At 31.1% G+C, this 25,265-nt stretch overlaps 1 protein-coding gene across 1 annotated transcript in view; it reads right to left on the bottom strand.

The window, feature by feature from the left end:
• Nucleotides 1–16,644, bottom strand: part of LOC127718992 (low-density lipoprotein receptor-related protein 6-like) — a 29,298-nt gene extending 12,654 nt beyond the window's left edge. The window contains exons 1-4 of the mRNA XM_052225079.1: nucleotides 16,507–16,644; nucleotides 15,410–15,481; nucleotides 13,560–13,746; nucleotides 12,697–12,903 (exon numbers count right to left, since the gene is read on the bottom strand). Of these exons, the coding sequence (XP_052081039.1) occupies nucleotides 12,697–12,903; nucleotides 13,560–13,746; nucleotides 15,410–15,481; nucleotides 16,507–16,513 (473 nt within the window). The 5' untranslated portion in view covers nucleotides 16,514–16,644. The remainder of the gene's footprint in view (nucleotides 1–12,696; nucleotides 12,904–13,559; nucleotides 13,747–15,409; nucleotides 15,482–16,506) is intronic.
• Nucleotides 16,645–25,265: the final 8,621 nt, after the last annotated feature.

The following is a 25,265-nucleotide window of genomic DNA, read 5'->3' as shown; positions in this document are numbered from 1 at the left end:
TATATTCACAAATGCACTTATATTGAATTTAATCACCTGTATCGTGATATTAACACATTTGCTTAAGTTATTACCCTACGATTACAAAACTTTTTCGTTAAGAAGCAAATTATTGACATTAGTTTTATTTACCTCTATTTGTGTCCTTTTGGTGGTTTATTTAGCGAGAAACTTCAACTTGCCAAACATTTATGTCATGTGTGTGGTTACAGAGATAATTACTACACCCTGGATTTTAGCTTGGTGTCCTTGGTCAGTAAGTGTGTAAGCCTGTGTAATGCAATACAATCAAATCATTCAATCTGCACATGAAAAAATAAAATTTTATCAAAATGGCCTATACACGAGTGTTACAATCATTAACGTTAAAGTTTTTGCTGTTGACCTCAAATAATGTTTCATTCATAAAGAACAGATATTTAAAGAGTATTTAACTTGTACAAGCATTCAATGAATATTTCCTCGCGTGGTTTTTTTACGCTATCTTTTCTTTTGATCGTGCATTTAGGGAAGTCAATAATTTTTGTGTTTCAGAATTTTTAATTTATGTATTGTTCATATATAGGAATATTTAATTTGATGGTTTTGCTATAGTGAAATATTCATTCTGAGAAACATAGATAGAAATATATCCTTGTAAAACGTCCATTAAAATACCATGAGCGGCAATAAGGAAAATATTGTGATGTTCACATTTCGATCAATCATGTAAACGACACGTGTTAATATGAGAACAATATCATATTAGACAATTTAGAAATACAATTTATAAATTTGAACATGTAAATGAATCTATATAGATAAGCAAACTGTGAACATAAGAACATTACATTTGAATAAAGTGGGTTTTATTGAAGAACTTTTTTTTTTCTTCACAAATAATTTCTATTATCTTTTAACCTTTCTGAGCCAAGATCTGTTGATCGTGTTCTTTTTATTTGGATGTTTTGCCTTTTTTGATCTTTACACTTACACCTTTTTTTTCAACTTCTCTTTGATTCCAATATTGGTCGTTTTCATTTGTAACATGCGGAACAGATCATTGACACATGCAAACAACAATTTTATCGCTTTTGTTTTCAACTCTGTGTAATCAAACACATTTTTCATCTGATAGTTCTAATTCTTTTTGTTTTTTATCACCACTGCATTGAAACGGTGAAGGCTTTTAAGTTTTTCGTTTTCATATAATTGGTCACATCTCTAAGAAACGTCAATGAAGTTTGACATAGCATTTGATTTATTTCCTAATTTCCATTATGGCAGTCAAACTGAGATCAAGATCAAAGGTCTTTCAAAGAGTTTGTCATGTTTGGGTTTTTATCTACTCCTCTAAAACAACAAAAGAAATGAAATGAATTGTTTCAGACAATATTTGAAGGAACTGATAGTTGCAGTTAAAATATTTGACTATATTTATACTCACTGTATATTTGCTTAAACAGTTACATTACACATTCATTCGGATTGTATGTATTAATGTTGGATGGCTTTGATCGTAAAGATATCAATTACACGTGACCTTGTGTGAAAAGAGAGCAGATGCTTTATCCACTAATTTCATGAAATAAGAAACCCATTCATATTAAGAATTAATGTAAGGTGGAATATGCTACATACATTGGATCTTCACTAAAACATGATCGAACTTATGGTTTTGTATTCGATTGAGCAGCTATTTGTACGTATCTTTATAGTTTAGATGACTTATTCATATTCATAATTGTTTAGATTTCCTATCTAATAGAAAATCAAAATGAGTATTATTATTTGTTAGGATCCGGTAATTTTTTACTCAATACTATTTCCCTTTTTAATCTTAAACCATTCACTAATAAGTTATCAACAAACTTTTATAATTTGACCTAAACGGTCATCTCAGTGCTGTAACCTATCACAAACGAGACGATTATAATTATCAATGTTCCCCACCTTAGCAGCAATATACCAACTTCACCGTCATATGTGATATACATTTCCCAATTCATTCGGTATTCCAGAGCTTGCAGCTGCTACTCAGGCCTTACAAAACGTCACCAGTGTATGAGCAAAAAGTTGATGAACCAAGGTTATGTCAAAGAACGTCTTGTCCTATTTCTAAAATGTTCTTCGGAAGATACCAAAACCTTATTGATAAATATTCCGTATCAACTTCACAAATAATACATAATGGCCTTGAAGTATAGATTCTAGGAACTGACATTGTTTATCATCTTACATACGTTTTATAGTGTTCTATTTCTTTGTCTGTCTTTATCTTTACTTTACTGTTTAGTTCATTTTTTGTAATATACTTTTGGCGTGGCTCGGTATTTATAGATCCTGCCATTGTGTTAGTATGCTATGGTCATTTTTGTATTCTTGTCTATCAATTTTGCTTATATACTTTGTCCATGGAGTGTTTCTATGCCATTTTGTATTTCTTTGTTGAAATACATGTAGTCATTTGTTTCTACAGTGATTAAGATAATAATTCAATATTGACTGCTAAACCCCAATTTTTGACATTTTTACCTATTCTGTCTGTTTGTTTTGCTCACACATTGTTGTCAATATAATTGGATTCTATCTGACTGTCATACAAATGTGAGGTTTAGCTAGCTATAAAACCAGGTTTAATTCACCATTTTCTACATAAGGAAATGTCTGTACCAAGTCAGGAATATGACAATTGTTTTCCATTCGTTCTAAGTATTTGAGCTTTTGATTTTGCCATTTGATAAAGGACTCGTTTTGTATTTTCCTTGAAGTTCGTCATTTTCGTTACTTTACTTTTTAAATTGACGTTTTTCATTAACAGTTGGCTACATGTTCATCTGTCAAGATGAAAGATACACTATTGTCATATTATTGGTAGGATGCGGACTTGGCACAATGTTCAATAAACACACTACACTACATTTGTATTGATATATTGTCTGAATTAACAAGACACTTGCTTAAACTTATGTAACTGCATTATGACAAATAAACAAAAAGGAGAAATACAACAAATGACAACTTAGATTCAAATGTATTTTTATTTATTTTGCATGATATATTTTGGTCGCCAATATTACAAGGAAATGAGTGAAATATCAACATGTGTAATAACGAATTAAAGACAGAATATTCCATCACATACATATTTTGAGTTTAACATGCAACAGTCTTATTTTTTAAGCCAGTTTAATTTCTGAAATGGTTAATTATTATAAATATTTTGACAATGTCTTTTTTGCATTTAATTGTCACAAAAATATTGGTCTTCATCGCAGCATTGTCTCGCTTTTTCTAGAAAGAAAAAGCCATATTCTCTTTTCCATTCTATCAATGCACTTTCGATCTGTACCTGTTAATCTTAAAAAACACATATACAATCAAAAATAGTTGTATAAGCTTTTACAACTTAATGCACGTTTGCTGTGTCAACAATTACAAAAAAAAAGAATTCTTGGTAAGTTGTAAAATGCCATATACGTATACAATCTATACTTTTATGTTATATAGTTTTGCTAAGATAATGTGGTTGTTTCAGCAGTTGTGGCATTTCACAAGTATTACGAGACTGGTTATTCTGACTCTAATTCAATTTCAAAACCCTAGATAAGATACATACCGTAATTTGGTACGTTTATCCTTGCATCTTTGTTTATTGCGACATTTATATATGACAGGAATTCTGTTATACAATGTTTTAATTGGTGTGTATTTGATCATGGATATTCCTTTATTTGGTTTGTGTCAGTTTATGATGGTGTTGCATTTTAGGATATTTTTTTTTTTTTCCATATTGCTCTTCGTGTATCTTGTTTCGATATAATTATATAGAGTTGAATTAAATTATCTGAAATGTTATCCTGAATCTGCTTTTTGCTTTTGTGACAACATAGACCTATGATTAAAAACAAATATGCTTCCTTGTCAGGGCTGATATGCATAAAACTGCTTAAGTAAAGATTTGTTCCGAACGGACGGGTTGCATGTCCTACGATTAATTAGTACTACGATTGGATATCTTAACAAAAGTGGTTTTATGCATATTAGCCCAGATCTACAGGTATGTACATCTATCAAATAGTCAACGGGGAGCCAAACATACATGTCTTCTTCACTCTCACAGTTCTCTTCTTTTTACTAGTATAAATGAAGTCAAATGATAATATAGTATAATCGAGTAACTTTTACACTAACGTTAACATACATTTGATCGTTCTAAGACACAGTACGTACATTTAGTGTACTTTTATATTCTGGTTGGTATGCCTCTTGGTTAATATGGTAACGGAAGCTATTTAGATCGAAAAGAAGTGGTCATCTAAATGTATTGTATTCAGTTCCTCCGAGTGTGCTTCTTTTTGGACTAGACAACTTTGTTACTGCGTTTCATTTCCTTTACATAGAATACAACGAGTATATCAAATGCAATACAATATATTACTTTATCATTTTGATGAATTTATCCCAGTTACTGTCATTTTTACCAGTAATTTCTGTGTGCGTTGCTTACACAATTTTGTCAAAATAACGGAACTAAACTATATACAACTGTGATACAAACAGGAAGTAACGCTAGTTACAAATCAGTTTTACCCCCCAGCAGTTTACTCAGAAAATCCCTGTATCATGTCAAGAATATGACAATTGTCTTTACGTAGAATGATATTGTCTTTTTTTTTTCGGTTTTTCCTGACTTTTACGTTTTGGATATACTCTGACGTTTTGGTATTTTTGGATTACATTTGATTATAAATAAGGAAATCACATACTTTTTTGGATTATAAATGACTCTTCTAATCTAAGTGATCCTCCAACTTTTGTCTTTATAATCCCAGTCGACTGTTCTGTTCTGTCTTTGGTGTTTATTAAATGATACATCACGATTGATTATTTCACACACATCCAATTTTCTGCTTTGTTAGTTTTGCTGAAGAGGTTCAAATTTTCATTATTTATTCGTGTTATTTGCATAGAATAATGCTACACTTCATGTGACAACGGAGAAAACACATTTTTCAATTAATAAACTGCATTGCATGAAGATAAAACTGAAGAAGATAGTAACGTGTGTACTATATAAACAAACGTCACATTCACGAATCAAGGTTTGATATTTAAACATTTCCTGTCGACGTCAAATGTGACGTCATGTATTACAACAACAATATTCGGTGAATCTCTTTGTCCGAGTATCTTATAGTCGATGTTCAATATGATGTTGATATAATTTAATGTTTATTCAATTCATTTTTGATGGTCTGGGTTTCGCAAAATTCTGCTTAACTAAACTTTGTTTTGGATTGTTCATATATTGAAAATCATGCTAACTTATTTTAAATATAGAATAAAATTAAACCCCGTCCAAAAGAATCAGATGAAACAAAACAGAAGAACAAACAATGGCATATGCAGCAAGAGAACCAACGACAACATATGTATCTGACAAATATACTGAATACATCTAGAGGGCAACGCATAGTCTTTAACAATGCAGCTCACTTTGCCATACATGAATCACTAAATCCAAAGTAGTAAATAAAGAAACAGGACAGAGGTAGCCTTTTTTCCACACCATGAACATTTTTAAAGTCTTTCAATCTTTACTACAATTCACATAGTCACAGCTTCTTGTTTTTGCTCTATGCATGCATGGATTTAACTGCGTGATTTGGAGTATTCAACCACACAATACACGTCTACTGATAACTCAAAACTATATACTGTAGATACATTTCGACCTTGGTGATCTTTTTTGTTACAAAGATAATAACCAAGAGGTGTCTAATGTATCTTGTAACTAAAACAGTGCATTGTTCTTCGGATATACATGTCGATTACCAATGTCAGTCAATGCACAATATTTCAGCAAAATGTAAAACTTGCAATATGCTTGTTATCAAATGCATTAAAGACTCAGTACAAATGTAGCTATACGTTTCTGATGTTTATATACGTAAAAATGAACCTTTCTCCTCTTTCACAGAAACAAAACAACAAACTGCAATAAAAGAGGGACGAAAGATACCAGAGGGACAGTCAAACTCATAGATCGAAAACAAACTGACAACGCCATGGCCAAAAATAAAAAGACAAACAGACAAATAATAGTACAGATGACACAACATAGAAAACTAAAGACTAAGCAACACGAACCCCACCAAAAACTGGGGGTGATCTCAGGTGCTCCGGAAGGTTAAGCAGATCCTGCTCCACATGTGGCACCCGTCGTGTTGCTTATGTTATTACAAATCCGGTAAATAGTCTAATTTGGTAGGTCACATTCGTGAAAAGGGAAGGGTATTGTAGTTACGACATAAGGAACATATCCGATATCATCTGTGAAACAGTTATTCCATAACGGTCAACCAACTCGTGATGGCGTCCGTAAAATTTACGAAGGGATGATTTCGTAACCTGTCAGTCTTTCGAATGTGGTATGACACTACCGACGAAATTCTTAACTTGAAACATGGAACCAGCCTGCTATTACAAAAACACGTAGATCCTCTAACCGTAGTAGCAGTATGTATGACAAAGGATCAGACAAAATACATTGTTTTGAAATTGGTATTGTTTGCGAGTATATCTGCAAGAAAAAAATTATAAACATATTGTTTAATGAAATATATCTAAAAGAAAAACATGCTATTTTATTTGTAACATTTATCGTTTTTAAGTCTTGAGTTCTCAGCTGATCTCCAATTTTAACTTTATGTTAGCTGCTTCTTTTCCGAAGATTTTTTTTTATCTTGACGCATTTTCTTTGACATCTGCTCCACAACCAACAGAAAATAAACAGCAGCTTCATCCTTTATTGCGGACTTTGTTCTGAATTATAAAATTAACAAATTCATTTGGTAAATATATGTCCTTTATATATCCAAATAACTCCAAAACATAAAACTCGACTTATCATTTTTAACAGTACTGCATAAGTCTCCAGTTTACTTGCTGATTTGGCGACAAACATTAATACTGAAAAAAAGAACTGATTTATTGACTTTTCATTAAGACGACTTCTACATGATAATATTATCTATATCTACCTCAAGATGGTACATGGTGTTTTGTGAATAAAAGTGTCTTAGGTGCGAATATCTAAATTAGGTGAATGTATTGCATTTTTATATATTATGACCAGTCATAACTGTCATAATTAACATTGAATTATATGGGTTTTCCAAAAAAATTATATGAATTAAACTTAACTGAAGACTACATTATACACTAGAAATTATAAGAGAGGCAAACAATACCAAAGGGATATTCAAACTTTAAACATTAAACATGCATAATACACTTTTTGGAAGTTAAAACGACTATTTTTTTTATCAATGAATGACACTTTTTTCATACGTCGAACACTACTATGAGACTATTTGTTACAATTTTCACATTTTCAACAAACACGATAATTTATTAAAACATCAAAACTTTGTGCATTATATTACCGTATCCACATGGTGTTTTCGTCGTCTTTTTTCCCCTTATCTTTATTTGACAAAAAATTCAGTCTCAAAACAAAGCAACAGCAATTATGTATATAACTGCACCGTGATTTGCCATGTCGAATAAGGAAGACACTTTCTTTGGAACACTGCTCTTTTGTTACAATGTATTGTCATGATGTGCATGTTCCGTGATAACAATCACAGACGGGTATTCATTTTGAAATACGTTTAAATATAAATGACCGTTTTGATCTCAACATAATTGGCTAACGTCAAGCCTTGTTCTGATGGATTTTGTTCGTTTGCTCATATATCACTGTTTAATTGTTCAATCTTGATGCGATAATTGAGTATGTTTGGTTTTTTTACATACAAATAGTCTGACAATAGAAGAAATAGATCAGTATAACCTAGCTGCTAGCAAATTGTATGACTAGTACTTAGTTTGTAGCGCTGAACAAATCTGAAATTTCAATGTAAGACCTGAAATGACGTATCGTTTATTACTCGTTAAGTAAGGTGCTGTTCAGATCTAAGATCCTTATATCTGGGTTTTGTTTTTATTGTTGAATTAAGGGAAATTGATGGGAAACACTTTATTATCTTTCATCTTTTCAACTCCCCACAACGAAGTTGTTTGTCTTAGAGAATTAGTTACATCAATCGATGGCCGATCTGGAGACCCACCGTCGTATTTTGATTACATGTAAATTCGCCTGCATATGATAGTTAATGCATGCACAGTATGGAACGCTTTGTTACTTGACGTCTTGTTCGTTATGAGTGTATCTGCAATGATAATGTTTCTTACTTGTCATATGCATTGGTGCAAAATTCACATTTTTCTTAAGATAGAACATATCCTACTCACCATTGTAAGTCAGTAAACATACAGCCGTTCAAATACAATAACTTGTCAAATATAAACACACATTATCTAAAAGAAACACTTTAATTGAATAACTTAATATCCAACTACTACTATATAGAAAACTTACATCATAAGTTCAACTCTGTACTTTTTTAGAGCGTCTTTGCTTATTTTATTTGTGACGGAACGCGTGTCTGGCGTAGAAATTCAATCCTGGTAGCTATGATGAGTTTATTAAGTGTTAACATGTTTTTTTTATGATACTTCAAAACTGTATTAATCTTAAGACTACCTTGCACAAATATTTTTGTTTTGTTTTTGTAAGTATAATATTATGCATGCATTACAATACACTTATTCTAGGTATTTATTTGCTATATAAAATGACATTTGTATAATTCGTATACTTACAAAGCAACAGTGTTAAAATGAACGAATACATTACAGCAATTACATGTATTTAGAAATTATAACGTATCATACTCATTTCAAGGATTCCTACAATTGTTTCTATGATGATATTTATTCTGTCAGAGTGTCGTGACAGTTGTGATCTATTCGTTTGTTGTATTTGAGCTCTTGATTTTGCCATTTGCTTAGGGACTTTCCATTCAATTTTTTATTCGGAGTTCGGTATTTTTGTTATTTTACTATTTAAAACATATTTATACACTGTATCAAATAATGTTAAGGAACTTTTGCTCATGTGTAAAAAGTGATTAATATGCGAATGCTACTCGTTAGATGCAGTATCTCATAATAAAATATCACACTGGCAATGTTCAAAATGTAGTAAGTAATTGTGTTACGTGATAACGTAATCAGTTCAATATTGTTAGACATGTCATTTTTAGAAATAATGGCAATTAGTGCAGTAAAATAAAAAAAAGGTTAGTATGAGTTTAAACTGTTGATAGTTATTCCTTATAAATGTAAGTATTAAGTAAAAAGAAATGCACGAAAAAAATCAGCTAGTTAGTACACATAACAATTTCACATCAATGAAAAAAATAGATAAATATAGAATGTGAAAACATAATTGTCGTTAGATAATATATTTATTTTGAATAGCAAACTAAATGAACATAAGAACTGATAACTGTATTACCGATGTTAAAACACATTTATTATTAATTTAGTAAATCATAACAATAAGAAAATGTATAACGCAATCTGCTTCCATGAGATAATCCGTAGTCGTTTATTTAAAAGGTATAATACAACTAGATGCATTTCATTATTTAATTGTATTCAACTTGCAGTCAACTTATCAATGAAAAAAAGAACCTGTTTTTAACATGTTAAATGTTTTCTTTCAACAAAAAATTGATCTATTCATTAAATATACTTTACATAAATTCTTTAAGAAACAGTTTGGATATCGTATATATTAAGTATACGTACGTTTTTCATGGTTTTCATCAAAAATGAAAACACAATAAAGTATTCCTGTATCATTGTGAATGACATTTGCTGATACTTCTGGTGTAACTGTCACATTAAGTATAGAATTACCATTTGCACAGTAGACGTTTCCTCCGTAAACATGAATATTTTGGTTTTTATTGTTTGTGTTGGTGTTTAAAACCGTTATAACACTTCTTTTATTTAATGTTGACGATTTCAAGAAACCACTGTTGAATTCCTTCCAATAAAGGCGATCTTCATCACTATCTAAAAAAAAAATATATCGGCTGGTTACATCATCAATTAGAAACCCATTTAAGGGAGAGGTATGCATCTTTTAAGACAGTCCTAGAAACAGTCATAGGAATACGTTCAGGCTTTGGCAAAATCTTTTATCAGTGTGTCTATTGTATCACGATTTGGTTGCCCTTTTCCTATTTGCAAGGAAGGTCTTAAATTTATAAATATATTGTTCTTGTACGTAAGAAGAAGTACAAATAAATCTTAAAAGCATTATACATATTGCAAAATCTTAGATAATCAAACCGATAGTTATAGAATAGCTAATCGAAGAATTCAAATAGAGAAAAATACCGATCAACAAATTAATTCACGAATGCGCGTAGCGCATGCGATAAATATCAGTATTGTTCTGTCACCAGTTGATTTTTTTCAATATTTGATTTTTTTTATTTGTTATTCTTTTTATTACATTGGTCGAATTTTTTTTTTTATTTTTTAGGAAATTTAAAGACAAAATGTAAGGAACTATATCTTATTTCTACGCATTCACAATTTGTTTTGATCCGACATCATAGATGTCTTGGCAACGCCTATTGTGTTGTACGACGTTAGAGAGGTGAAATAATCACGTTTATTTCACCTGTGAAATTATCGGTTTTTATTTCACTGGGGAATCTATGTAATTGATTTCAACCAATGTAATAATAAAATATAAATAAAATGATATATTGTGCACGTGGGAAATTTGATGGGTAAAAGAATATTAAGATCGGTTTTCATAAAACAAACCGTCATGAACTTCATTTACCTAATTGTATGAGATCATCGTTATTTTTTATTAATGGATAATAAAGATAATATGATGTATGCCAAATTATATCGTAATGCCTAATTCGTATTCAAAATACTGACCTCACAAAATTGTTAATGAGAAGTCTTAAACTTCGATTGATTGACCAGTTTAAACAAATGTAAAACTCGGCTCTCCAGAACGCTCACAAATGCATCACGTACAGCCTTTCAAAGGAAAATGTGGAATTAGAAATTTATTTCAGTATTAATAATGACTGAGAAATATATATATATACATTTTCAAATGCCGAACTTCAAATCTTTCACTTCAAATAGAAAAGGGGGATGGTATCATATTAGCAGTACTGAAAGAAAGAGTTCTATATGCCAGAATGGAGATATCGTAGACAAATATCTCTATATTTTAGTCTGATTGGCTTTACAAGATGAAAGAAAAAAGATTGATACCAAACGAACTAATAATCAAACACAATGTTTTAAATTCAAGTCACTGTTTAACTCTAAAAATCAAAAGACACTCAGACCGCTTTGCAATTTCAAAAGATATATCAACTGTGAAAGTACTACTTCTTCTCAACCATAATTTCAACATATTTAAACTATAAAACTATTTATTTAAACATACCTATTTACTTTATTTAACTTCAAATAATTTTATTTAGTCATCATGTTCATCTCTTTTTGCCTATTTCATAAAAAAATTTTAATATATTTTTTTTTTATGTTTTTCACATCCAATATTTTGTATTCATGATTTTAAATTCTCTGTAACCTTTGTATCTGCATTGTTTTATGAGAATAAGCTATATATATATATATATATATATATGCTCCCAGATAACATATTTATGCTTATACCAGATACTAATTCTGCAACTTCTGTGACTGTTTGATTTTCAGAACTGTTTAGTTTGAATCGCCTTATTGATGTAGTCGTTCCGTCCGTACTGTAATACAGCCATCTGTAATTTGCATGTAGAAAACGATGTTACCTGACGCAAAGCAAAATAATGTATGTGTAATATTGCTGAAATGTAAAATCAATAATCGTGCAGTTAACACAATATATACCTGTCACCATATACATGATATAGTACAATTTTACTCTAACCAATTTTGATATTTCCTCTGTAATGACGCAAACTTCGAACAACAACCAATGACACACTTGATGATTTTAACTTTCAAAGTGACAACGTCCCACTAACGAAAATATTCTCTGCCCCAATTTTATATTTTGCGTTAACGTATATCTATTGGTGCCGTATACTCGTGCATGTCTACTTTCTTCATAAGCAAAAATGTGCCCTTTACGAATAAAAAGGCTTTGATCATTTGATACCAGCAAGTTGTCAGATCTGTATTCTTACCGATAGTGTCTTATTCCTGATTTTGAAATGTTTAATAAGTATTGTTTACATGTGGTATATGCATTGCACGATGCATAACCTGTCGATACAGAAGGTATTAGCTTTCCTTTTTTTTATGATATTTAATCGGTTTGTTTTTGTTTTTTTTTATGTGTTTTTTTTTTTCAATTTATAAAATTTGAGACGATATCTTCAGTTGTCATAAGTTAAATTTTGGGTATGTAACTTCTTCAATTAAATGCTTCATTGAATATGTCCTGTCTTTACAAAGGACATAACCAACAGATAGTAGCCTAGCAAATCAAATTCGATGAAAAACTTATGATAGGGACAAATTGACGAGCAGTTTGATGAAGGATTGTAACTACCAAAGGATATACACCCGTGTTTGCGAGCAAACATATCCATCTGAATTTAAGATAAATGCATATTAGCAAACCGATTATTGCAAATAAAATACTATTTTGCATTATCTCTTTCTGTAAGTTGTTAAATCATTTGATATACATTTTAACGTGCTATTTTATATCATAAGTCATGAGCTTAAGATACAAACACAAACCTGTTTCGATAATCTAATGTTAGGGCAAACAGTGCATCTTCCTGCAAAATTACGGATTTAAGTGACCCATCTGAATTACATCGATAAAGTTTCCTGGTAAATCGTTCAGTCCAATAAACATGGTTGTATAATGGGTCTATTACTGATCCTACTGGCAAACGTGCAACTGTCACGGTGACTGCATTCGTCAATTCTGGATACTGAAATCTAAAAGAGCACATGATTTAGTAAAATGTATGTATGCATAATATCGTGACTATCATTTTTATCAATTTAATGCTCACATACGCATTATATTGAAAAAATATCATGACCGTAACTTTCAACCGATATCCCAAGAAAGTTATTTTCCCGTTACACTTTAGGAAATATGTAAATATTGTATAGAAACGGTATGGTTTCGGGTTTGAAATTAATTTTGATTATAAAATGGCTTACGTTTATGCTTAGCAGCAATCAAATCAATGGTAGTGCTTACCATGCCTACCATGTACAAGTCATCGGATATATAATACACAGAGCAAGTTTGTTATATTTATGTGTTAATACGCATCTTATTTGCTCAACATATAATTTAATTAATGAACTACAAAACATAAGGGAAGTACCACAGTCAATTAAATAACAATATTTAGGGTTCAGATCATGAATACATGTAACATATGCCATGATTTTACCGTACACAACTAATACGTGTTACTGCTGTATGGTAAAAAAAAAAGTGAAATGAGATAAGGACCTGTCGTTTTGTTAGAATTAATAATAATGGCCAATCTTTCTAGTTATGGTCTCTATTATATCCTCAATGCTGATATTGTTCGATGATAGTTAAAACTCAGGAAAATTAGTTTGCGATGTCATACCTTTGTATATCGCTTTTTGTATATCTTGAAAAATATATATATCCATTTCTGTAGTCATAGTCTATAGTATCAATTCGGCTTTGAATATCAGTTTGAAGTTGCATCACTTCTCCTGTTTGCAAGTTCAGTTCTTTAATATTACCATAGGTTGAAAAGATCAGGCTGAGCTTGTTTTGAAAGCCTGTAACTACAATTTAAAACATATTCATTACATTAGTTTGTCACTGTTAATTGTTAAAAGAAGAACCTTTCAATACTAAGTTACTACATATAATCAAAACGTGGTTGTCACATATTGAATCATGGCATTAACTGTCATTTCGTGAATACTTGTTCGACACAACCTCTCAAATCATAACATGATAAAATGTATACCAGAATTATAAGAGAAAACCAAACTCATAAATGGAAGCGTTATAACATTTTGAAGTGTTAGTTTCATTCCTTCATTGACACCGAACTACATTGTTATAATCAGCGGGAATTGCTGATTGATATTTGACCTTGACTAAGATATACATATACATAAAAAGACAGACAGACATGAATTTAAACAAATTAGTTGTATATAAAGATGTTGAACGTTCTATTTGATTTCATATCATAAGAAAATAAATGGTCGTTTTATCTGTGGTTTAGTCCAATTACTAAATGTGTTGAGTACATGCACAAGTATCATGAATATTACATGTACCAACTAAAGAAGTTTCTTCAGTAAGAAAGATGTGATGGTCTTTGATTGATATTTTCGACCTAATGATCTGATAATACTAAACCATAAATCTATCTGCATTTTCAACTCAGTTTTAGGAAAAGTAAATATATTGCTGATTTTACTTCTTTGAATTTCATTTTTGTTGTTGTATACCAAACGCTCACATATATGCAATTTGCCATAATTATGTAATATTTTTATGACCTGATTCAAATTGTTATTTCTCCGTTTCGACAAATGCAAATTCAACACGTTTTAGCTAATTTTAGAAATGTTTATAGCAGGTATGGTTTAGAAGAAATGATTCATGTTTCAGTTATGGTTTCAAATATCGCTTTAAGAATATTGTGCGAGGTTGATTATTTCGAAATTGCAATATTCCCAGGTAAATCCAGTATCGATGTTTCTCTAAATAAAAAGAGTATGGTAAACTTGAACGTTATATGAAGATGTATCATGATTTGCTAAATTAAATCACCAGAATATTTTTTGCGTTTTTAAAGTATGCCGGTACCAAACTCCTCGAATTCAATTTCAAAGAAAATTAAACAAAGCAATCTATCGTCAATTGATTGGCGGAAGTTTATAATTTTAATCAGAAATGTGATACAGTAGTCCCATTTCCTCAACTGAGTTATGATCGAACGGGCATTGTTAATTGAAGAAAATAAATGAATAATGCATTTGCTCACAATAGAGAGTTAGTAGTTCAATGATCAAATCTATCATCTAATACATAACTTTCTGAAGTTTTAAATACCCTTATTATATATCTAGTACGGAAGTTTAACGCTTATTTAACGCTCCTGTTGTTTGTATTACATTTGTACGAGCAATAATGATATTTGAGATTATGAATCTTATAAATTGAGAAATAATGAATTACAAGAAATTGTTTAATGCGAATTGGCAAATTCAAAAAATATATCAAAACGTTGTATAGAACACACAGAAAATGTGTGTGAGAGAGAGAGAGAGAGAGAGAGAGAGCGAGAGAGAGAGAGAGAGAGAGAGAGAGAGAGAGATATTAATTAACATCGGCACCGCAATGAAAATTATAACGAACAACGATATAAAAGACAATCTTACTAAAGAATACTAGTAATTTGCAACTTTAAAAATGTATATTACTTACCTTGACAACAAAAGCAGAGGGAAGTAATCAATCCAGATAATGTCAACATATCTATGTATATTTTGATGTTATCTACAAAGCATCGAAAATCATTCATTTCTTTTTTTTTGTAAAACAATGATCGTTCAGTTGAAATTAAATGCAGCTAAAGTAAGATATTAACATGAAGGCTATAAGTTACATAGACAGTTGAGAAACATTCATGCTTAATTGATTAATTTTGGTCTTGGCATAATAATTCGTTTCAAGTTATTCATATTTAACTTCATTTGGGTATTTATGAATGGGTAATACAAGGAAAAGGTTATGTGGTATTGTTTGAATTTAACTACACGTGCATTAGTACATACCATAATTTCAAGCAATCATGTTAAACTTGAAAGTAAACAATGCTACTATTACGTCCCGAATACAGATTATTAACACCGAGATATTTTTGCAAAAATAACCAAACTAGAATCACGCTAACATGTTTAACCCCGCCACATTCTGTAATTAAGTGCATGTCCCAAGTCAAGAGCCTGCAATTCAGTGGTTGTCGTGTGTTGATGTGTTACAATGTACATATTTGTTTTTCGTTCATTTTGTGTACATAAATTAGGCCGTTAGTTTTCTCGTTTGAATTGTTTTACATTTGTCATTTCGGTGCCTTTTATAGCTGACTATGCGTTATATGACTTTGTTCATTGTTGAAGGCCGTACGGTGACCTATAGTTGTTAATTTCTGTTTCATTTGGTCTCATGTGAGGAGTTGTCTCATTGGCAATCATACCACATCTTCTTTTTTATATAGAATGATTGCAATATTAGTCATATGTTATGTTATACCATACACCATTACACAATGCACCAAACACCGTTACAAATTACAATTACACCATGTAACATATACATTAAATCAGCAAAAGTTGACTCTAGGTGAAATTTTTTCATATAACCCCTAGCAAACCTCTTTGCACAACTTTGAGTATCTAATATATAGGTGTGGGGATCAAAAAAATGCAATTTCGAAATCTATAAAGCTCAATTTTCATTTACACAGTATACCAAGAAATTTCTACATATACCATTCTAAATACACAATATTTGTACATTACCATACATTATATCCCTTTCCTTTTTCCTTTTGGAATTTGAATTATCACCACCATTTAGAAGTATCCAAAAACTAAAATATTTCAGGAAATTGCAAATTCAGATGCATCTTATTGAAACAATAACAATACAAACACCACACGAAACGGAATGTCTGCTGCAAAGTCAAAAATATTACAACATACACCACACAACATATAGCAGTAATCCATACATCATCACGTTCTGCACCTTACATTATACACCGCGCGTTTTATTGGGAGGCGTACATTAATCAAGAACTAAAAGACTGTGTGGTAATTTGCAATTGCATTGTTTTCAATAGCATCACCGTTTATTTCAACAGAACACGAATACGTAACCAGACATTACATTGTAGCGTTCTGATCATCAATTAGTATGTTTTCAGTTAGTTTATTACTAGTGTATGTTTAGCAATCAAAACGTCAATTGCCCTTTTTATGATATCGATTTGATCACCTTTCCATCCAAACTTGAGTTTTCCAAGAACTGACGATTTCTTGAATGTGTTAAAAATGACATATTAGAGTTTTGTTAACAAGCTTAGATAAATGTCAAAGAAATGATTATTTTGTATTCCTAACTTACCAGATATCATTATTATTAAATCCTTCGCTTAAATAATGCTATTTGCGTTATCAAACTTAAGAAATAACAAAAAAACCTGCCTGTCCCCTTTAGAAACCAAAGAGTTTAACAATGTTTAAAACACACAGAACACATGCAGACAGTTTGTGACGAATATTGATACGCTTAAGTCATTTGAAATGTACGTCTATGAATATGATAAAGCACATAATAGGCTGTTATTCATAACTTGTTCTACAACTGTCATCTTGATTTGGCCTTCAACCTTTGTTGATTCATCGATGAGTCATTTGTAGACGAAACGCGTGTCTAGTTTAAATAATTATAGTCTGGTATCTGTGATAAGTTTCCGTATTCTATGTTGTGAAACTTATGACGAATACTGTAAGAATAAGCAACTGGATAAAAATTTAAATCGAAACATACCAGTTTAGGGATTTACCATTAGTGAAAGGGAACATATAGTTTTCGTCAAGAAGACAAACATCTAATAATTCAAAATTACCACAAAAACAAAACTCCTTTGACACATAAAAAGGGTATCTTCATTTTATTTTTTACATCACCCCTTAGGTGAATATATAAGAACAAACTGCTAAAATATATACGATCAAAACCACAGGGTTGTGTGTGGACAATACACAATGAACACCAACGGAATTTGATAATTTCGAATATATTTAGTCTTGTTTTTATTAAAATCAAATTGTACAATATTATGTTATGTTTTTAATCAAAAGAGTGAATTATAAAGTTTGTTTAAGTTAAGCATATGCCAATAACATGTTTAAGTTATGCATATGCCAATAACATGTTTTATTCCCAATTATAAATTTGATGATAAGTTTTACTAAACATGATATATTTAGTGCTGTAGACAAATAGAAGGATGAAAGCGCCAATTCCTTAAAAGTCGACAGAAGAAAGTCATATAAAACGAATTGATACATGAATAGGTAACGGGAGGGATTGTGCTTAATTTTAACTTCATGGAGCATAATCTTTCAATCATTTTAATTCAGGTGTGGAGCTGGCATTTCAGTTACTATGAGTAGTCCTTTGTTAATGTATGTACAATTATCAACTTGCTTAGCTTTCTGTTACCTATTCTAAAATTGGATTCGGACTTCTTCGGTTTGTCGTTTCTTAACCTTATAAAATGATTTAGGACCATTTTTTATGAAAGTAATACATTGCATATATGTGGTATCGTTATCAAAACATCAACAAGATCTAGATAAATAACGTTATGGTAAATGATATCACAATTAATAAAATACTCATTCCAAGTTCAGGGGCCTCGGTGGCCGAGTGGTCTAGGTAGTTACTACTGTAATCACTAGCCAGTCAACCCTGAGGTTGTGAGTTCGAACCCCGCTGGTGCGGGTGCACTAGACTCCAATCTTAATTGACTAGGATTGTCAGTTTTCCTATCGAAGGTCGGTGGTTTTATCCGGGCACTCTGGCTTCCTCCACCAATAAAAACTGGCCGCCACAAAATAGCCCAAAAGCGGTGTTTAAAAGTGGCGTTAAAACACCAAAAATCAAATCATTCCAAGTTCAGGGAAGATTATAACTAAATCCAGCATTGGCTCGCATAGAACAGCAAGCTATAAGGGGCCCCAAAAATGACCAGTTTAAAACCATTCAAACAGGAAACCCAACGGTCTAATCTATATAAAAAATGAAAAACGAGAAACACTTATGAACATATCAACAAGCGAACCTATGTTCGTTTAATTTGTTTTTGTTAAACTCAATTAAATGTCATTCTTTAGATTTTATTCACATTGAGGATATTTGTAAAAAGTTAATACGCTTATATCACCATTGTGTTAATTGTCAAAATTCATAAAGAACGGGTCTTTAAACAACTTACATTGTATAGGGTTTTGTAAGCTCTCTTTCTTTTTGTTGTGCTGAACAGATGGTAATCAGGATCATATTTTCATGTTAGAGATTTTTTAAGGGTTATGAAATTGCTCGGATGATTACTTCGTGTAATGGTGTCGATATGAGGAAGATTTATTCTTAGAAACCGAGAGACAAAAACGTATGCTTAGTGTCAATAGGGAAAATATTGTGATGTTTTTATTTCGATCAATCATGTAAAGAAAGCGTGCTAGAGATATAACATAAAAACTATTATTGCATAGCAATATAATATTTCCCACAGAAAGTAACCAAAAGTTAGCGTGCAATAAATTCTAATATTGCACGAGTGCAATAAATCTTCAAAATTCATGACGTCATCAACGACAAAATCTTAGTTAAAACCAATTTTTACTTTCAAATATTAAATTGCTATACAATAAAAGGGTTATTGCATGAATATTGGGGAATATTGTCCCTCGTAGAACATATATTGCACTCGCAAGCTCGTGCAATATTAAATTCTACTCGGGACTATATTCCCCAATATTCATGCAATAACCCTATATTATATTATAGATTGCTGATTGATTGTTGCTTGTTTAATGTCTACTGGTCAATATTTCTTTTAATATGATGTGGAAAACCACCTTTCAATGGTTTGTTGACTATCGTTATTTCATTGCCCTTGCTCCAAAGCTGTAAAACGTCACGTTATTAATACCAAAACGTCATTGTTAAAGTGTTAAAAGATTACTAAATATACAGGGAGATATGTATCTGTGATTTATATGTCATTCTGTTTTACTATATATTACTATATAAATAACACATAGCTGAGAGGGTGATAGAGCAGATTGTTACCCCGAGAAAACATTGTCAACTGAGGCGAATATATGTGTTATTTAATTTATTATACTGAATGTTCTGTTATTACTGTCGATTAAATTTCAAATTCAAAGTAATAAACTATGACGTCTTGTATATAACAACCATCCGTATTTAATAAAGCGCACACTTGATCAAGCGTCTCCGTGAAGGGTAATAGAGTATTTGCCATAGGATAGAGTCGTATTTAATAAAGCGCACACTTGATCAAGCGTCTCCGTGAAGGGTAATAGAGTATTTACCATAGAATAGAGTAAATTAACACCCTCGTATAAGCCAATCAAAATATTGCATTTTTACGTAAAGTATAATAATATCTATTATTCACTCGAATTAGACCTTACTATGAACTACAAAACACAAGTGTAGGCGGCTTTGCAAGAATTTTTTGAATGTTTTAATTTTTAAGTCAGTTGTATTGTATAACTATTTATTATGTATGTTTTCGAAATTTTGACTGCTGGATCAAGAGGCAGACAAATGATACAAAAAACGGAACAATATAATTGTAAGGCTTTAGCTACCTTTTACACAAGGTTTAATTGCAACTTTTTAGGAAAATACCTGTACCAGTTAGGAATATGAGAGTTGTTTTTTCAATCCCTTTGTAGGATGATATAGTCGAGCGTTTGGAATTGTCAGGTTTTATAGACTGTCGTCTCCTTAAATTTACCTTAGAGTTCGTTCATTGTGTTATAGCATGTTTTGCCATATCTTTGTGATTATAATGAAGATGGTGATTTAACCAAATACACCTTCTATTGAGCGATAGAGCATGATACTGAGGCCGATGTCTATTGAACCTTATATAAGAAACTACTTTTTACCGGTTTCTCTTCCCAATAGTCGAAGTGAATATGATATGCCGTACTAAAGGGAGCTCATCGTGATTCATTCACACACAAGATTTATTATATTTTTTATTAAAAAGAAAGTCCATCACATATATATGACATTCAGTGGTCTATATTTTTAAATCCAGGCCATTTTGACTATTATGATCATTTTGACAAAGTCATTTTAGTATCTTATTGTCACTGTCATATTGGTCTTCATCATCGGATTGTCTCGATTTTTCTTGAAGAAATAAACGAAAGTGTCTCTTTCATTCTATGAATGTTCGATCATTCTGTGTCTGTTTATCTTACAAAAACATATAATATTTGTATAAACACAGCACAAAAAACTAAATACAATCTAAATAAGTTGTTTAAACTTTTTAACACGAAAGTCAAATAATGTTTTATATTTGATATGCTTGTTTTTTCATGAATAGGAAATTAAATGCCATTAGATAATGACCCGGTCTAAATAAAAGCACGACATGAGGAACTGAATTCTTTCCTCGCTGAATAGCTTTATCTTACATAAGGATAACATAAAGGCATACAGATAAGAATATCCAGACTTTAAACGACCAAATTCTTGAAAAACACTATATTTAGTTTAAAAGTTACGCGATTATACTGTATTACCATTTGATGCCTACGTTTTTGGTGGTAGTGTTCGTGCTGAACACTTTCCTGACATTAGTTTCATTAAGATGTGCAGATTTCAAATCACCTGTTGCGAAGTTCATCCAGTAAAGTCTTTCGTCATTGAAATCTTCAATAAAAATGAATTTCGTGTGCCAAAATGTGTATTAATGCCTTCACAAATATCGATACCTACATGTAATTCATGAGGAAGGTTTTTTTATAATTTGAACATTTTTTCGTCCTCTCATATGATTATTCTTGTAGACCATCATTCAAACAAATACTTCTCTCTCCCCCTCTCTCTTTCTCCTGTGCTTAAACAGTTCTCGGTTTGTTTTCAATACTCGACTAAGTGCCTATAAAGTCAGAGTCATACTGTACCAAAGTCTAAACGTTACTCGACCAATTAACCTCATTTTTTTTGTATCGCAAATGTATAATTATGATTTATTCATCAATGCACTACATATTTATATCGTGTTACTTCCATTTGCTGTAACTACGTCTTATTTTAAGTTGTTACATCTTTTGGTAAAAATTACAGACAAGGGCACCGGACTTGTATGAAAAAAAAATTTAAAAAAAGAGAACCAGAATAAGAATTGGTAAATAAACTCATCATAGATAACAGGATAGAAATTTTATATTTATATTTCATAAAATATTGATTAGACTGTGTCGATCACTGTTCCGACGTGTTCCTGTATGATTTAGACTTCTCTTGGCGGCGAAAAAATACAGATTGTCAGTCTGGTTCAAATTAGAATTGAGTATTATCGAGAAAAATCAGACCAATTTAAAATGGCGGAATAAATATCAGTCCAGTTGGTAACAAATACTGCCCATTTCAAACTTGTATTTGTTTGTAGTGTCATGTCCGTGTTGTAGCTACACATGATCTATTTAAAGCTGAAGGCAATAGCAGACTTCGTTCAGATGAAAAAATGAAAGTTAAAAAAATGAAAATATGAAACAAAAAAAGTAGAAAATGTGTAGAAAGTCTTGTAAAATATGTAATAATTTTAGTTACGATAATTGCAACATACCCGTCGTCATACAAAAAAAGAAATTAGATATTGATGTTAAACGGCGTACTCAACCTTACCTGTTCTTTCTCATTTCCCTCAAATGGTGCGTTATTTAAACGGGCTACTTCTAAAAAGCTACTCAAGACAACAACAAAAACGCTACTCCATTGTATGGTACCAATTGATATAAAACAAGATGATGCTGCATTATTGTTAATCAGTCAACGATTCTCCCGGGACCAAATGACGAAGATGCTAGCAAATATAGGGGATCGTTTGGCCGTCAACAACATAAACAAAGAACAAAGTATATATAAATATATGAAAGTTTGTAACGACCTTGACTGGCTATACAGCCCTTGCACGGTCGGAAAAGCAAAGTAAGCACCAGATATCAAACTTTATAAGGTATAATAAACATGTGCAACACCCGTATTGTAATAGATATTGCGATTAATATGTCAAATGTTAGGCTCGTTAAGAGCACTTAAGCAAGAAGAAAGTGTGTTTAGCAAAACATTGTGAACAAAAAATGTTGCATTATTTAAAGAGGAATATCGCTGCGTCGCTTATCTCTTTTAAAGCACTATTGTTGCTTAAAACAAAAATTCTGAAAAAATCACGAAGTTAATTTGTGTCAGTTCATGAAATATTTATTGGAAAAAGAAATAAACCATGCTTGTCATATCGTAAAGAGTATTGAGAACACATACCTTCGTATGTCGTTGAACTGTAGTCTTGGAAAATAGATATAACCACTGTTATAGTCGTATGCAATGTAATAAATGTCGCTTCCCAGATTGGTCAACAGATATGTTATTTTTCTCAGATTCCAAGTTATACTCGTGTATTTCATTAGAAATTGAAAAAATTAGCTTGATTTGAAAACCTAAAATATGAATTGAATAATAATCTTAAATGTGAATTGTCAATAGCAACATACATGTACATGTGAAAAGAACAGTATTTCTATAATTAACCAACTATTTGATTTTCGATATGACAAACTATGTCCTGTGCTATGGGTTTTAATATCAGAAATGGACAACGTAAAGCTAGGTTTATTTTTTTAAGGCATACACATGATACATTAACATTAAATTGGTTTGAAACTTTCACATGATTTGTATTTTTTCTAGATTTTTAGTTCATAAATTCATAAATTACTATCGAACTCAGGTTTGAACTCATCAAAGAAAATTGACTTAAATGCATTATTCATGTCGAGGTTTTCTTTAGCCGACTATCCCATGTAGTATGGGCTTTTTTCATTTTTGAATGTTGTATGGTGGCATATAATTGCCTTCTACTACTACTATTTCATTTTACCTCTTGTGGATAGTTGGTTTTTATCACATCTTCTCGTTTTTATATATTGGTAGGTCCATTTTGGTTGTATAGCTCTTCATAGAATTAGGTTTTATACATCAGTGTCTTCCAGATTTTTTTTTGTTTGAAAAGCTCATGATGACGTTTAACAAATTTTAAGTTTCATAGACACGAAATTCATAAAATTTGTATTTTGATTCAGATAACAACAAATAGTCAGGACATGACAAACATGACGAAATATTGAAATAAATGAAAACTATTGTGACCTCAGACTTATCACTGGGTATGTACTTACATTAGATGTACAACGGATTCCACATTTAGAACTAAATATTTTACACTATCGGAGCACCTGAGATTACCTCCGGTTTTTAGTGGGGTTAAGTTGCTCTGTCTTTTGTTTTTGATGATGTATTTTGTGTACAGTTGTTTGTTTCTTGTTCTTTATTCTTTCCTTCTGTGACAAGGCGTTGTCAGTTTATTTTCAACACATGAGTTGTGGTGTTCGTTTGGTATTTATCGCTTTTCAGTCCGTCTTGCTCATTTTATCCATAAAGTTACACGTATTCAGTGCAAAAATGTACCATTTTTTACATCATTAATATAACAAATCGACTCTGGTAATCCATTATATATATCGTAATGCATTCAATTAAAAACAAAAACATAAGGTTTGAAATTTTAAGTGCATCTAATTAGAAAATTACATTTTTAAACACTTAAGTGCCAACTTCAACTGATTCAATTGGGGTTTTTTGGCAAAACATTTGAACCGATTTGGTTATTAAAGACGCTCAAACTCAAGCTAAAGGAGGTACCAAACACCTTGACTGAAATTAATTCGGCTCGTTTAATTTTCATAAAATGTTGACAAAATATTTATTTTGACGCTTTGATGAAAATATCAAAATTTCAAAAAATTTGAACCAGACACATTATCGGAAAAAAATGGTTGGATATATATAGCAGTTTGACAAAAACTAATTTTGATCATTGAGAAGCTTCATATTTTCTTCACAATAGAACGTGATTAAAACATTCAGCTGATTTCACAGAGTTATCTCCCTGTAGTGTTATGTACCACCATAAATATAAAACAAAAAAAAACATATATGCCATTAATTGCAACTTTGCTGATGGATTTTGTCTAGAATATACGTGGCCGCAATTGTGTTCAGTCTCAACCTTTATATAGATTATGTATTTTAAAATGCAGCATGTAGTTTAATATTAAGACTTAACAAAGGTGCGGCCACTTTTATTTTCGACAAAAAAAACGTCTACACTTTAGACATGTTAGAGAAAATGCTAAAGTTATGAAGATTGCAGTAATTTAACTGGAATCATTGATGCTGTAACCTTATTCGTGTGCTTTGTATTGTCAAAAACAACTCATATCCATGTGACAAAAGTATTCTACTTTCCAACAAAAAACTAAGAGTTTACATTTGTAACAATTCACAAAAAGGGGTCTTACTGGGTTTACTTCTTTTACTCTTTTTTCATTTTTTATCAAAAGAATATATCGTTCAACTTGCTCTTGGTGCATATCTG

Source organism: Mytilus californianus, unplaced genomic scaffold, assembly GCF_021869535.1.
Source record: "Mytilus californianus isolate M0D057914Y unplaced genomic scaffold, xbMytCali1.0.p SCAF_10, whole genome shotgun sequence".
Taxonomy (NCBI): Eukaryota; Metazoa; Mollusca; class Bivalvia; order Mytilida; family Mytilidae; genus Mytilus; species Mytilus californianus.
Note: the sequence above shows the minus strand (reverse complement) of the source record. Positions and strands in the feature narration are given on the sequence as shown.